The sequence below is a fragment of the Rhinolophus sinicus genome, chromosome 17 (genome assembly GCF_057876585.1).
Source record: "Rhinolophus sinicus isolate RSI-liver-muscle chromosome 17, RSI-T2T, whole genome shotgun sequence".
Classification (NCBI taxonomy): Eukaryota; Metazoa; Chordata; class Mammalia; order Chiroptera; family Rhinolophidae; genus Rhinolophus; species Rhinolophus sinicus.
Window position 1 is genome coordinate 174,875,736 of NC_142517.1, and position 15,801 is coordinate 174,891,536.

The following is a 15,801-nucleotide window of genomic DNA, read 5'->3' on the forward strand; positions in this document are numbered from 1 at the left end:
AGGTTCTGAAATGTCAGATATCCTCCGAGAGCTGCTGCGTGTCTCTGAGAAAGCTGCCAACATTGCCCGGGCATGCAGGCAGCAGGAAGCTCTTTTCCAGCTACTCATAGAAGAAAAGAAAGAAGGAGAAAAGAACAAGAAGTTTGCAGTTGATTTCAAGACCCTGGCTGATGTACTGGTACAGGAAGTTATAAAACAGAATATGGAGAACAAGGTAAGAAAGGTAACAGCCGAGGTCATTGCAAAATATTTGCCCTTGTGGCTTTTGTCCCCTGATAGAATAGCATGCCCCTCACCCCCACCCCCCATAATACAAGCACCTTGGGTTCAAATAAACAAACAAGTTAGTTTTTTTTAACCTTTGTTTTTTACAATATTATCAAAATGTTCACTGCAGAAAAGTTTAAAAACACAGAGAAGCAAATAAGGAAATAAAAGTCACAATTCTAACAGCTAAAGAGATACATTTTAGTATAGAACTTGTCACTTATTAATGAGTTCCTTTTTAATAAATAGTACACATTCTTTGGAAAATAAGTAAAAATAATAATCCTTTTAATCCCACCAATGGAGAAAACCACAGCTATGTTTTGCTAAATATTGTTAGCATGTTTTCCTTCTATGGGTGTGTGTGCATGGCACATATAATCTATTTCAACAGAAATGAGAACATACTGTTTTATAACTTCTTTTTACTTGATACAAGTATATTAAGTCCACCTTTTTGATGTAATCGTTTATATAATGGTTGCCTTTGTTACAGGCTTGTAGAGTCCTGGAGATTTAAAGTACCCCTTTATTCTGGTAGGAAAACATTGTTTATAACTAACAACAATTGTAATTCTAGCTATCTTCAGCTGATTGAGGGGAAAACTGTATTCATAAATCATAATAATAAAAAATAACACTAACAGACACTTATAAATGAATACTGCGTGTCAGGCACTATTCTAAAGGCACATTTAACTTTTTAATTCTTATAACAATTTTATGAAGAACTATTATTCCTATGTAATGGATAAGGCTAGCACAGAGAGGTTAAGTAACTTATCCAAGGTTACACAGCAAGCAAATGGCAGGGCCAGATTTTGAACACAGGCCACCTGGCAGGAGTCTCTGCTCTTTGCAATATTATATTGCCTTTTACATGATCTAAAAATGACATATATCTTTTTAGATCTGGGAGGCTAGAACTTTATGACGGAAAGCACTATAAAATATTGGAATAGTTTTCTATGAAATTCTCAAAATATTGGGAATCATTTGGAATCATTTAAGTGAATTCTTGACCACAGGCAGGAAGAGAGAATAAATGACTCCTTGAAATCTCTACAAACTATACTTTTTCATGCGCTATACTATCTGGTCTAATAAACTAAATGAAGCAAGTTTGTATTTGCTACTGATCAAAATAGTTGGGTGCATGGAATGGTTGAGCAACTGGATTAGAAACGTATCAACATTAACTTTTATGAGCTAATATTTGCCCCAAAGCATTATAACAAGTTCAGGCAACTGCGCATTGATGAGGCATATATGCCAGGACTTAGGAACAAATACATGATGTTCACTTTTGGCTCCATGAAATATCTTGGTTTCATGACTCTCACATCCTGTAGTCTCAGAAACAGGTCTGTGAGCTGGCGTGGGAACTGAGCTGCAGCCCTTCCTGAACAGGCTCATCGCCAGCCTTGCTGACTTGCACTGTTCTTCGAAACTGAAAAATAACAAGCCATTGTGGGCACTATTAAAGCTATTGGCCATCTGCAAATGACTGAGTTCAAATATTTGAAGCATTTCCTTGCTTTTGTTTCCTGAGACCATAACGCATATCATAATTCACAGATTTTGAGAAAAATTATCTTTATGGTAGGGAGGATCAGAAGCAACACGTATATGAAAGCTTCCTGGTCATACAAAGATAAGAGAAGATTCTTAGCTCCATTTATTTTTTATTCTATATTGATGCATAAATTATTGGTCAATAAAATAGTTCCCTTCCTTTTTTGCTGTATCACCTTCTTATCCTGAAGGGGAACGATACCTCCAACAGGTGAAGAAAACACACCGGAAAATGAAAACAAAATGTAATGTTATCCTCTAACCCCTCATATCCAGTCTCAAGTAATAATTTTAGGCACTTGATCCATAATATTAACTTGTATAAGCTACTAGGGTGCTAATTAAGAGCAACAGTTAATATATTTCCTTTGCAAATATTCTAGTTCTATGACCCTTAAGCAGAAGGATGAAGTTTCTAGAAATTCTTCCGCAAACTCAACAGGACATAAGGAAACCCGACTTTTATCATGATTTGGACTTTTTAAAGGGGCGATAAAGCAAGAAAATATTAGAAGACTAAGGATTGAACTAAGCTGATACTTTTTTATACTTAGGTTGATTTCTAGAATTGTAAATTTCTAAATTTCAGATCTAATTGTGCTATTTAATTTGCAATATAAAATGGAAACCTATTCACAATTGAACATGTGGGTTTTATTTTTTTATTGTTATTGTTTTGGCTTTTTGTCATACTCTGTCTGAATCATTCAGTTTCCAGGCTTGGAAAAAACAATTTTTGGAGAAGAATCCAATGAGTTTACTAATGAGTTGGGTAAGTATACGAACCTTAAGTATTTTTATAACTTAATGATCATATAATATTCTAATTTTCAATTTCATTATAAAATAAATGGATGTTTGGAAGGCTTTCGGGTCAATGACAATATATTTGAATGTTAAACTCCATTCAATACCTCGGAATATTGTTCCATTTAAGTTAGAAAAATATGGTATCTTAGAGTTATTTAGTAAGTCCACATCTATTATTTTAGATATAAATCTGTAGCATTTAATTAATGTATACTTTCGGAAAGCTGCATGGTCCTTTTGGAATCTAATGGAAGCTATAGATGCCGCAGAAAAATGTACATCTACACAACTGTTCAGACAATTTCAAGTCCAACGTTTCAACCCATCTGTGAGCCTCCTGGGAGTTCATGGACCTTGGCTGAAAATGTGGGGAGGCCCTGTCCCTGGCTACTGTGTGATCTTGAGCAAATCACCTCCTCACTTCTCTGGTCTCAGAACCTCTGTAAGGGGACTTGGACTAACTAAAAAGGTTCCTTTCAGTATCAAGTTTTAAGTCTCATTTAATTAATTTTCTCTGTGCCAGATTCTCCTTTGATGATGGACCTCCATGTTCCCTGCAGAGAACATCAAAATCTCCATCTGATTCTTTTCAGATAAACTTTTTTATTTTCAGATTGAGCTTTTTGTTTGCTTAATGGTAGAAGATTAAAATAGTGAACTTTAAACAGTGATCCCGTGACAACAAGTTAAACATCTAGAGGCACATTTACAAAGGAAAAAACTAATTTCTGGATTAACTCTGGAAAATTTTTTTCTCTTTCATGGGCTGTGTGTTAAAATGCAATTAATTCTGTGACACACAGTAAGAAATCTCATTTAAACTTAAGGTTAAAAAAAAACACACCTGTGACTAAGAAATCCTACATGTAAAATCCTATTTGATTACTTAATAAACAGTTCTTTTAATATTTCATTTCTCTAGTATAGGGGCAAAAAGGCACTCCCCGTATATTTTCCTGGGAACTGAAGGAGACATGGGCTTTGCATGTTGGAGGGACCGAAATGTAGAGAAGGGGGGAGGACTGGTGGATGAGGCAGGAACAGATCATGGAAGGTTGTAGGAAGGAGTTTGGGTTTCCCTCTAAGTGTGATGGGAATTCACTGGAGAACTTGAAGCAAAGGACGTGATGTGATATGACCTGCTACTCTGAATGACTCTTACTGAGCCCAGAGAAGATCCTTAGTAAGTGGCAACGGTTAGCAGTGTTATTCCTCAACTTCAAGTCTAATTTAATTTGAATTTAACTTGACTAAATTTAAGTGAATGTTTCTTGCTGATTCAGAGCCATAGCTGTAATAGTCATACTGCACTCCCCAAACTTGAATGACCATAGGAATCACCTGGGGATTTTGCCAAAACTTAGTAGGTCTGGGATGGGGCCTGAAGTTCTGAATTTCTAACAAGCTCCCAGGTGGTGCAGACACTGCTGGTCCTTGGAATGGCTCGCGTAGCGAGGAGTATTTGTCTATATACCTAAAAATCCCCAAAGTGCTGTTTTATTCATTTTTATAAGTTTATATTCTCCCTTGCTGTAACTTTTTGTTGCTATTAATTTGTCTACTTTTGCCAGCCTCTTCCTGACTTTTGTTGGGAGCTGGAAACCAGATTAAACAAGAATCTAAGTAGAGCATGCTTAAAGGGATGGTAAAGCACCCAGACTTGGTAAATTGTAGTTTCATTTGCTTACATCCTGCTTTCCAGTGAGTTTCACAGAGGAGAACTATTCTATGTATGTTAGTTAGAGTCACACAGTTTTACTCCATTATAGGTTAGTATACTTCACGTTATATTACTGTACTGAGCATGAACACTTTTTAGTTAAGAGCAGCACCATAAAAAAGGTAGAAGCACTTTGGAGTACTAATGAAAACCTCCATTCTTTTCAATAACATATTCAAACACAACAGGGTGGCCTATGTATATGAAAAGTCCAAAGGCAAAAAAACATGAATAAAAGATTGGTTATCAAGGACTCAGGATTCAGGGGTTTTAAACTGGCCCATGAGTCCTCTTAAACTGGATACAAAATTATGTCCATGTGCCTATGTGGGCATTTTTCTGGGGAGAAGCTTTGGTTTCTGGAACCCATCCCTCACTATTCACAATAAATGCATGAGTGACCACTGGGCATCTGTGACATTATGACCCCCTCTGCCCAGCCCCTGTGATTCTGGCAGCCGGCCAGGCTAGGGACCACTGGTGGGGATGTACTGCCCTCACCTAATCGAAGTGCATAGCTCTTGCTCTTCCCCACCTCTCTGTTGTTCTTTCTCCCCTGAAACTCTTGGAATGTAATGACTTTTAGTTTGCCTTGACTCTAGGAGAAAAGATTACCTTGCGACTGTGTCCAACGGAGAAAGAAACAGTAGAGCTTCTTAGCAAAGTCCTTAATGGTAACACGCTGGCATCTGAGGCCTTAGCCAGGGTTGTTCATCAGGATGTCGCCTTCACTGACCGAACTCTGGATTCACTCGAGATCACCATTCCACACGACATTCTGGGAATCTGGGTGGATCCCATCGGTAAGGAGAGGATATTGTGTGTTTGCTCTTGTTCATTTGTTCTTTTTAGTAATCTTTGGGGCAGGGGGCTTAGAAAAATAAAAATTGAATATAGTTTGACTCTCATGGACGTTTTAAAATTTTTAAAGTTTTAAAATGATAAATGAAGAGTTGAGGTGTGTGTTATGATGTGTTGTGTTGTAAATACATGTATATTACATATAACAGATGTTTGTGTTTGTATCTGTGTGTGTGCATGTACACGTACACACACACATACCCCTGAATTAACTCACCTCTGGAAGACTACAGGGCCACTCTGCTAAATAAGAAGTGACAGCAGCCATAACTAATTGAGCACACAGTCAATTAAAGAGCACTCAGCTCTAGCGGATGGCTGCCCTATGGGGAGTACAGGCCAGATCTTCAGAGTTTTAAAAAGAAACTGAAGTCCAGGTTTTAGTGAGATCTCTCATTTTTAACTGCTGGCTGCTAATTCAATTAAACAAGTGAACAATCAAAACCACTGTACAGATCACGCAAAACACAGCTGAACATGACTCATGCGCAGTTGGTTTGTGAGCCCTGTGTAAACCTCACCCGTTATTGTTTTGGTCATGATGGTGATAGAACCATCATGTATAGCTCATTGTTTTAAAAATGGTGGTATTAATACAATGCCCTACGTATTCATTTTCAGAAGTCCCCCTTTTTTTTTCTATCCCACCTGCCTGGCATATTCCATCCAACACAACTGGCACCATTCATTACGCTGGGCAGAAAACTCCCCCACCCTCCCCATCCGGCAAGCACATTAACATAACATTACAGAAATGCCTTCAATCACCAAGGAATTATAGAACATTCAGCCAGTGGATTATATACGCAAACTAAGACTCTTCTAATTTTTTATCACTGGTAAGGGTACATCAGAATCAGTGAAGATTTCTGACGGACAGGGATCTCATGTTTCTTGGTTCTATCCTGAACTGATGCTATTAGCTAGCTCTCTGGATTCTTTTGCCAGGCACATCCTTAACTGGGTGTTATTAACTCACTCAATGTTGTTAGTCAGCTACCGGCATGTATGTCTCTTAGGGAGAAACCAAGCTCCTCAGCTCCTTTTGCACAGGAGCCTCATTTGTTTTTTTCCCTTTTGTGCTACCATTACTTTCCTTCTAATTGAGCAACAACCACAACAAAAAGGTAATTCAACCCCTTACAGGTTCCCAGAAGGAGGCTTTTCCCATTCAGCTTGGACCTGTCACTGATTAGTAAGAGCTCTAGGGAATCCGACCAGTTATCTTGAGTTCTTAACTTCTGTGTGCTTTTGACATGTGAGGAATATTTGAGTTCATTATATACAAGGTGCTATGCTAGATGCCACAAGAACTATAGACATGTCCTCTCCCTTCAAGAGTTCCGATACAGTCAGGAAAATGAAACACAAGCAGCTTAAAAGTGAAGTACAAGAGTTCAAATTCAATAGAAGTGACACCCAAAGGCAAAACCTGATTGGTTACTGTCTTTGTCAATTCGGGCTGCTGTAACAAAATACAATGGACTGTGTAGCTTATAAACAACAGGAATGTATTTCTCACAGTTCTGGAGGCTGGAAATTCAAGATCAAGGTGCCAACATGGTTAGGGGAGGGCCGTCCTCCCGGTTTATAACCAGCACCTCACTGTGTCCTCACATAGGGGAGGGACTAGGCAACTCCCTGGAGCCTCTTTTATAGGCCACTAACCCCATTCATGAGGGCTCCACCCTCATGACTTAAGGACGTCTCAAAGGCCCCACCTACTAATACCATCCCTTTTGGGAGTTAGAATTCTGGGGGATACAAACATTCAGACCATAGCAGTTATTAAATTAGCGGAATAAATGATATAGTGCAGAGCTTATAGATGTATTCATCATTATTTTCTAAGTAATCACGACCTGAATCCAAACAAATTTGCTTCATTTTTCAGATTCAACTTATCAGTATATAAAAGGTTCTGCTGACGTTAAACCCAACCAAGGCATTTTCCCCAGTGGACTTCAGTGCGTCACCATATTAATCGGGGTCTATGACATACAGACAGGAGTGCCTCTGATGGGGGTCATCAACCAACCTTTCGTATCACAAGACCTAAACACCCTCAGGTAAAAGACGAACACTTTCCGTATATGCCTTTTAGTCTTTGTGACCTTAGCTTTGCTTATGGTCAAGATGATCACTGCAGGTGACGTGCCTATGACTCGCTATATTGGGGTGTTCCTATTAAAAGTCTGCAAGTTCAAATTCATGTTCTTTCTAGCGTTTGGCATAATTTTCTTTGGAGCTAGGGGGCATACTGGTAGACACTTTTAAAGAAATAGTGTCTTGGAGAAATCATAGTTTTGTATGTGGAATATAGAAATCCTGTTCCCTATTTCCAGAATCCATTCAAAACCAGATTGACAGAACGGTGGGAACACTGTCTTCTAATACAGTTGGAACAAGATAGATGCTATCACTATATAGCCTGTTGAATTTTTACACAATTTTAGAAGAAATTCGAAACAAAATGTGAAAATTATCCAAAGAAACGAAGAGTAGTTACGGCCAGAATTAGAACCTGACCGTGGGGCGCTCTTCCTCTAAATGTGTCAGTATTACCTCCTTTTCTCCCCCTCCCTCTTCACCCATCCACGGACTCCTGCACACAGGGCATCCCAGTGCCTCTGGTCAGTGGCCTGTGCCTTGGGGTCGACTCCAGGACATGGCAGAGTCCAAATGGAAGCAAGCAGCTTTTCTCCTGTGGTTTCAGTTTTTTATTCAAGTAGGTCATATCGTTCTATTTGTATAGGACGACATATTTTTACTGAAATCTGAGTTGCATCAGGTAACTAAGAGTTGTTTGCTCTTCAATAGTCATAAACTACACCTCTGGGATTTTGACATTTTCCCCCTGCTCCTGCCTTCTTCCAAACCGAAAATGTGTTTCTGTTATCTTTAAAGGGTCATTAAGAAAGTTAAAAGAACTGGGACTGGATGCAGACGTCATCACGGCCTAGAAATGGCTGACAAAGTAGTGGCATAGGTTCTGGAGTGAGGTTTCTTGGGTTTGAATGCAGATTTTACCACTGACAGTCTTACACTTACATTCCTTAAGCCTCAGTTTCCTCTCCTGTAAGTAGCGTGAGTTACCCAACATATACGGTAAGTCAAACATTGAGAAGTGATTGGCGCTATTATTATTTTTGTTGCCATAAAGGAGTCCATCTTTCTTGGTGTTAAAGCTAAAGTGGTGCTAGTGAGTAAGAGAGACAAGTAGTTTACCAAATGAAGACAAATTTATAAGGATTGTAAAAGATTTGCAGATTGTAAAAATAATCTGTTCATCTTTTTCCCTATTAATCTTTAAATGCCAGAAGTGGCAATGAAATTTTGTGTGTTTCTAGAGGCCTGGAAATCCCACAAATACTTTAGCCTTGTCCTAGATTGATATGATGATGCAAAAATAAGTGAAAGCATTCCTAATCTGCAACAACACAGACAGCTGCATGCATAGGAGTAACTTTTAAACATTAATTAGCTACTTGGTAGCTCTTCCTAGATTTAAGGGCATTGAGACTCAATAGAATTGTATTTTTTTCATATCATTAAGTTGGAAAGCGACATGCATAATAAAAAAAACCAATATGATAACCTACCTCCATAAACGGAAAGTTCTCTTCCACAGGTGGAAAGGACACTACTACTGGGGCCTGTCTTACAGGGGGACCAACATCTATTCCCTTCCTCCCCTCATCTCGAAAAGAAAAGGCAGTGATTCCCAGGGCCAACTGACGGGAAACACCCGCTCTGAGGCGGAATCCTCTCACCAGTTCTCAGCTGTCATTAGTACGAGTGAAAAGGAGACTATCAAAGCTGCATTGTCACGGGTGTGTGGAGATCGCATATTCCGGGCCGCTGGGGCTGGTTACAAGAGCCTGTGTGTTGTCCAAGGTCTTGTTGATGTTTACATCTTTTCAGAAGATACCACATTCAAGTGGGACTCTTGTGCTGCTCATGCCATACTCAGGGCCATGGGTGGGGGAATGGTAGACTTAAAAGAATGCTTGGCTAGAAATCCCGAAACGGGGCTTGATTTGCCACAGCTGGTGTACCACGTGGAAAATGTAGGCGCCAGTGGAGTGGATCGGTGGGCCAACAAGGGAGGACTGATTGCATACAGATCAAGCAAGCAGCTGGAGACGTTCCTGAGCCTCCTCATCCAGAACCTTCCACCTGCGGACACACACAGATGAACCTTCCCCTCGGTGTCCTTACAGACCTAACTGTGAAACTATCACCTCCATCTCTATCGTTTGAAGATAGCTTTTTCCTATTGATAGTCAACATTCACCTTCCTCATGGGAGGAACATTTTTTCATTATGTGTCATAATAATGTTAATCTCAATAAATAAATGGCATAATGTTAATTTCAATAAATAAATGACATTCATGCAGCAATTAAACAGATGTGTAACATTCTTACAGTGAATATTGTGCTATCAGTGTTGCTTGAAACACTTCAATACTGATGAGGAGGAAGACCTGCTCAATTAGTAAAACTCCTCTAAACATCTGAGTGATAAGTAAAATGTTACTGAAATATTAGGGAGCGCAGAAGAGGTGGTTGTGCTTATGTTTTGTTTCCTGTCTTGAAGAGAAAATCTGCAGCTTTCGCCTTTGGCAGAACATTTAGAACTGTGAATCGGAGGCATAATTTAGGCAAGTTCATGTACTTTCAACAGTATGCTTGTGTTTCTTACAAGAATTAAAGCCTGGAGCCTCCTACTCTCTCACATACTCTCTCAGTCTCTCTCCCTCCCTCCCTCTCTCTCACACACGCACTCTCACACCCTCTTTCACATACCCACACTCTCCCTCTACCTCTCACTAATACTCTCCATACACACCATTTCAGTAGGTAAGGCAGAAGGGAATAAATAGAATTAGAGGTTTTTGCAATTTTTGCATATGTACTACACTTCAGAAACCAGGGGTAGAGTTAAATATATACAGTTGTTGTGTCTACGCGCATCCCATATTGAATGCTGTAGAGCACTTTCCTATTCTCTTTATCAGCCCTGGGGCATCAAACAGCTCTGACTGCTTTCTACACTGCGCCCTCTGGGGGCCAAAGTATATTTCTGCAGCGTCATTACATTATATATATACATATACACACATACATATGTATATTCAATTAGAATGAAAGTAACAGTCAAACTCTTTCCAATAGTACTTTGTTGCATACAGCAGATTCAACAATTTATTTAGTGATAGGGTTATAGATTTTAAAGCATTGTGCTTTGTGATGTGGGCTCTCAAGCTGTATATATTTTCCATGTAATGTCTAATTTTAAAGGTTAATTTTTAAGTCAACGAGTTCATTCTTTACAAAACACATAAAAAATGAAAACCCAGAAAGTCGTCCTGTTCCCTGATATGTACCAGAATAGAAAAATAGAATATGATTCAAGAAAAAGCTTTCGTTGTCCATATGAACATTTTAGAGTCTGTAAATTATCAATAAAATGCAGTTAAAACAGTCATCTTCAATGTCATCTGAACAGGGAGTTTGTCAGTTTAGTGGGGAAACAAAGCTGGGTAGAACAGGGAATCAAATATATCCCATGAACATCTATTATACACACTCACTGTCAATCTTTTCAGGAAAGCCAATGCCCACCCTTTGAGCATGTGTCTGCTGATACGTCTGCATTGTTTTTCTTGCATAAACCACACCTATGTGAGTATAATCTCTACTTTTCACTTTTGTAGAGAAAGGACTTAAAATATTTGCAAAGTAATCTGAGGGCATAATCATTCCAGATTTAAAATCTCTTCCCTCTATTTTTACAATTGCCTCGTACTCAGTAATTTTTTTAAGACTCACCTTTACCAACCCTTTCCAAAGCCTTCAATTCTTTGTTTTCAAACTCATGTTCCATTACTTTTTATTATATTTAATTAATCTACCATTAAACGTACAATCAGAATATTCAGTTCTGGAAAGAAGTCAACTGGTAAACATCAGCTCAGTTGACGGGAGTGGGAGTTAGGGGTAGTGATGGAGGGGTCCAGGGACACGAACTCCGGGTGTCTTGGGCTTCAGCCAGCGTGTTTTCTAGGAGACTGTCAGAGAGCTGAATCTGCCGGGTCACTTAGATGGAGGGTGACAAAAAGAGCACCCACTGCACATCAAGAAGAGCAGTCCCTGGGAAGCCAAGTCCACGTTGGTTCCTCTCTTGCTCTCACAACCCACATCTAATCACTCCGGTAACCCTCTTATCTTCACCTTCAAATTATAGCCAAATTTCAGCTAGCCCTCATCACTCTGCTCCCCTCACCCTGTGTCAGGCCCTCTTCTTGCCTCTCCTGAATTATTGCAATAAACTCTTAACTGGCCTCCATACCGTCTATTTGCAACACAGAAGCCAGAGTGATCCTTTCCAAACATCTATCAGATCATGTCTCTTGTGCTGTACAAAACCCTCCAATGGAAAAAAAAATACAGCAACAACAGCAACAAAACAACCCTCCAGCATGGAGTAGGAAGTCATCTGTTCTTACCCTCTCCTTACTCACTTTGTTGCAGCCACACTGCCTTTCTTACTGTGCCCTGAACTTGCCACGCACGCTCCCCCCACCTCAGGACCTTTAAACTTGCTGTTCTAACTGGAAAAGCTCTTCTCCAGATACCGGTATGGTTCCCTCCTTCATCTCTATCAAAACTTTGCTCAAATATCCTGATGTCGGTAGGATCTTTACTTATCACTCGTGCAACCCACGTCCACGCACCCATCCCACACCTCCTATCCCCTTCCCTGATTTCCCCCTCCACAGCACCTATGACCTTCTAATACAAGATAGAATTTATTTTGTCTGTCTCCCCACTCCAGAATGTTAGCTCCGAAAGAGAAGGGATTTCCATATCTCATGTATCTCCATTGCTTAGAAAAGTGCCTGGGCACATAGTGTTAAATAAGTGTCAATTGATTTAATGAATGAAATGGATACAGGAACTGGACAAGAATTCATATGCATTATCAACTACAACTTTACTTCTAGCCGTTATTTCCCAAATATTTCAGAAAATTGCTATAATGCTGAGAATTACCCTATAGTTGGTTGGTTATATTCTCAAAAAATCACTTTAATGCTTGAGGCAACCAATGGACTCCTGATTTTAGAGAATATACATTGAAACATTTCCCAAGTTAACGTTCAAGTCCTGCATATTAGCCCTATTGGGAGTTAAGGGAGAAAATAATGGTTAAGTCACCGTTCCTCCTCTCTAATGTCCTACTGATGGCAGGACAAGGACGAGAGGGCTTGGAAGAGCTGGGATATGAAACTGGCCACCTCTCTCTACAGCAAAACCGAAGCCCTTTCAACTGGGTTTGGGAATCAGAAGCTTGAGATACAATTCTGTGCAAATGAATCTACTTTAGGTCAATTATTTCTAAAAGCATGGAGCTCTATGCCCGGATGGCTTCCCAAGCTCACCCTTTCAAACAAGCCCAACTATGCCCATGGTGTGTTAGGACAGCTTGCTGTTGGGACAGACTCATCATAGTCTTCAATTGATACATCAAGGCTTAGAGGAAAGGAGGAGGCAAAATAATGAAAAGCCAGAGAGAGTTAATGTATGTGTATCTTTAGGATATAGGAGGAAGTGCCATTACAGTGGGAAATTTGTAGCTTTGATATTACCTTTCCCCAGGACAGATTTTTTTAATCAATTTATTATACTAATATATCATAATTTATCATGCTAATATATTCATGTGGCAGGTTGGTTCTTTGGTAGTTTTTTAAAAATAAATTCTAAAATAAATAAATAAATAAAAATTAAAAAATTAAAATAAATTCTAAGGATTATGATCTAATCATCCAGGTTATTCTGAGAATGAAGATTCAATCGGTAGGTAATCTAGACTTGCACTGCCCAAATGGTACCCGCTAGCCTCGGGTGGCTACTGAGCACTTGAAATGTCATTACCCTGAATTGAGATGTGCCATAAGTGGAAATACTGGATTTCATGAAAAATAAAATATTCATTATTCATTATATGATCGACATCTCTATAACTCAGTTTTTGCAATGGGATAATAGTTTTTAAATTTTGAAAAAGAAATACCTTAACTTGTAACTTGATGAATGTTATAACAAAACAATAGTTCACTAATGTTCAAAGTTCACTAATAAAAGCAATTAGTAAGTATTTAGTAATAGTTTTATTTTCTAGGTTCTACCTGTATGTTATTCATTTACATTTTGTTGTTTTGTTTTGTTTCTCACATTTCCCATGTTGTAACTACTAACTTACTCCTTCTTTAACATGACTACAGGAAAATTCTTGTCCACCATTTTGTTTCAACAGAGCAAAGTGAACCACAAATGAATTATATATATATATATCTTGCTACCGAGGAAAGAGTATGAATTGGTTTAAGGGAAAGAGTGTGGGTTTTGGAATAAACAGGCCTTGGGTCACTGCCACCTACAATGTGATCTTTGAATCCCAGTTTCTTCACCTCATAAAAGGATTTATGCCATCTCTTAGGAATACTGTAAGAAACAAATGAAATAATGTATGTAAAATATCTCTAACATAGTGACTGCTCAATGAAACATAGCTACTAAGACTTTTATTATTCATGTATGATGCAGTCCACCTAAAAATGATCAGAAAACAAAAACATGACAAACTAAGTTGAGACCTTAATTTATTCAGTCAGTAATTGAAATAATTTGTTAATAGGCTTAATTCTTTTACGGTACTATAATAACATAAAATAATATTAACAGCAAACATGTATTGAGCCCTATACTTCAAGTGCTGTGTTAGACATTTACTTGCATTATTTTATTTAAAATAATGAGTAAAATTTGTGTATCCTCAGTTGTCTTTTCCTCCTGACTAGATGTTTTGCTTGTATTTTAAAAATGAAAATTAATTAACTAACAAAACAATTTTTCAAGATCTGCTTTTTAAAACATGTTCTACACCTGAAACTTTAATCTGTTACTCTACTTGCTTCCGCTTACCATCACCTCTAACTCAGTCCAGCTGTTCCCCACCTTGAGTAGGGTCCTAAGGATCGTTGCCTTTTAATGCACTGTGCATGTTGCCAGTCTTCTGCCCTGACTGCTGACCCCTCAGCCATAAGCTCCCCATATGAGACCTGAAGTGCCCAGGGATAAGTGTTCTATAAAGGGCTTTCTCCTATTTTATGAGAGGCATATAAACAAACAGACCTTGCACCTATGCGTCAAGTCCATAAGACAGTCCCTCTGTCCAGAAGAAGTCCAGCCAGGGGAACTCTGCGGTAATACTTTATGTCCCTAAGCATGCAGTTTAATTATGTGGGGCAAAATGCCAAAAATCACAAGGCCCCAAATAAGATAAAAGTGGTGGGATAAGCCATCCAGAGCTGAAAGGCAGCCCTGCCCTAAAGTCCTTAGGGACTCAGGCTCCTTCCATCTCACCGCTCCCCATGGCCCCCCACGGCCCTTCTTCTCAAGGTCTAAGGCAACAGGAGCTGTATGTTAGGCAGCAAGATAGAGGAAAATGCACAGCAGGAAAGGGTAAGCGATTTTTCAACTCATTGACCAGAGCCTAGTCATGTGACTACACTTACAAGGGAAGCTGGAAAACACAGTCTCTATTTTGGACAGCCATGTACCTAGCCAAAAAATTAGGCATTTTATCCCCCTGGAAGAGGGGAAACAGGTATTGGAGGACAAGCAGCGATCTCTGTCACGTAGTCCAACTGAGCTGTCCAGGCTTTGGCCTTGGTCTGATCTCTGATCACAGATCCCTTGTTCTTACCACTAAGGTCTCATGACTTTTATACCCAGATTACTCCAACCCTTACCTACTTCATCCCCCAAAGAATTCAAAAGTGCCATAAATACATACATTCATCAAGATGATAATGAAAGGGAACTTCCTATAAGTAAAAGCACAGATGAAAATATAAGACAAACATAAGCACAGTTATTCCTCTCCTGAGACCTGAGAGAAGTCTCTGGGATTCTTGACCGTGGCGATCTTCTCTAATTGTACCAGGCTAGGTGCTTAGGTTGAGACACATGTTTATACCGCAAGCCTGAGTAACTGCAAATGTCCCTATAGAATGGCAGGGAACTCAATTAAAGCCTGTGTGGGCACAAATGGATCTTTGAAACTGGTCCAGGGGAAGTAGCTGCTTTAAGCATTGACGTCTTTCTTAAAAGGTTTTATTTGCTTATTATTTTTATCTGATAATCAGGCTAGCCACAATTCTGGCTCTGTAACAAAAGGCCTGTAATTCTCAATGTGATTTTTCTTTTCTAGGCTGTATTTTCAATGCTGCTGATCCTAAAGGAGCCATGATCATGTGGGATTAAGAGCTTTGTCCTTTTAACCATTTAAACAATAGAAAAAGATGAGAACCGCGTCTAGGCTGGCTTCAGGGGCTTGTGGCTTCTGCAGCTGCAGAAGGCGCCTCACTCACCATGCTTGGTTTTGCTAGTATGGAAATTATGAAAACTTTTATTGTTTAATGTGTAAGTTAAGATGAAGAGACTGGAGCACGGAGTGAATGGAGGCACGATGCACAGTAAGTGTCCCGTCCC

General features: G+C 39.2%; 2 protein-coding genes across 2 annotated transcripts in view; one reads left to right on the forward strand and one right to left on the reverse strand.

Moving 5' to 3' along the window:
• The first annotated feature begins 10 nt into the window (after nucleotides 1-10).
• INPP1 (inositol polyphosphate-1-phosphatase) lies at nucleotides 11-9,643 on the forward strand. Its single transcript, XM_088793801.1, has 5 exons — nucleotides 11-214; nucleotides 2,554-2,614; nucleotides 4,975-5,175; nucleotides 7,128-7,302; nucleotides 8,865-9,643. The coding sequence occupies exons 1-5, from the start codon at nucleotides 11-13 to the stop codon at nucleotides 9,430-9,432; spliced, it is 1,209 nt and encodes a 402-aa protein (XP_088649927.1). The 3' UTR covers nucleotides 9,433-9,643.
• NEMP2 (nuclear envelope integral membrane protein 2) overlaps nucleotides 5,108-15,801 on the reverse strand; it is a 212,248-nt gene continuing 201,554 nt past the window's right edge. The window contains exon 11 of the transcript XR_016019572.1: nucleotides 5,108-5,243. The gene's annotated coding sequence lies outside the window, so the exon portion shown is untranslated. The remainder of the gene's footprint in view (nucleotides 5,244-15,801) is intronic.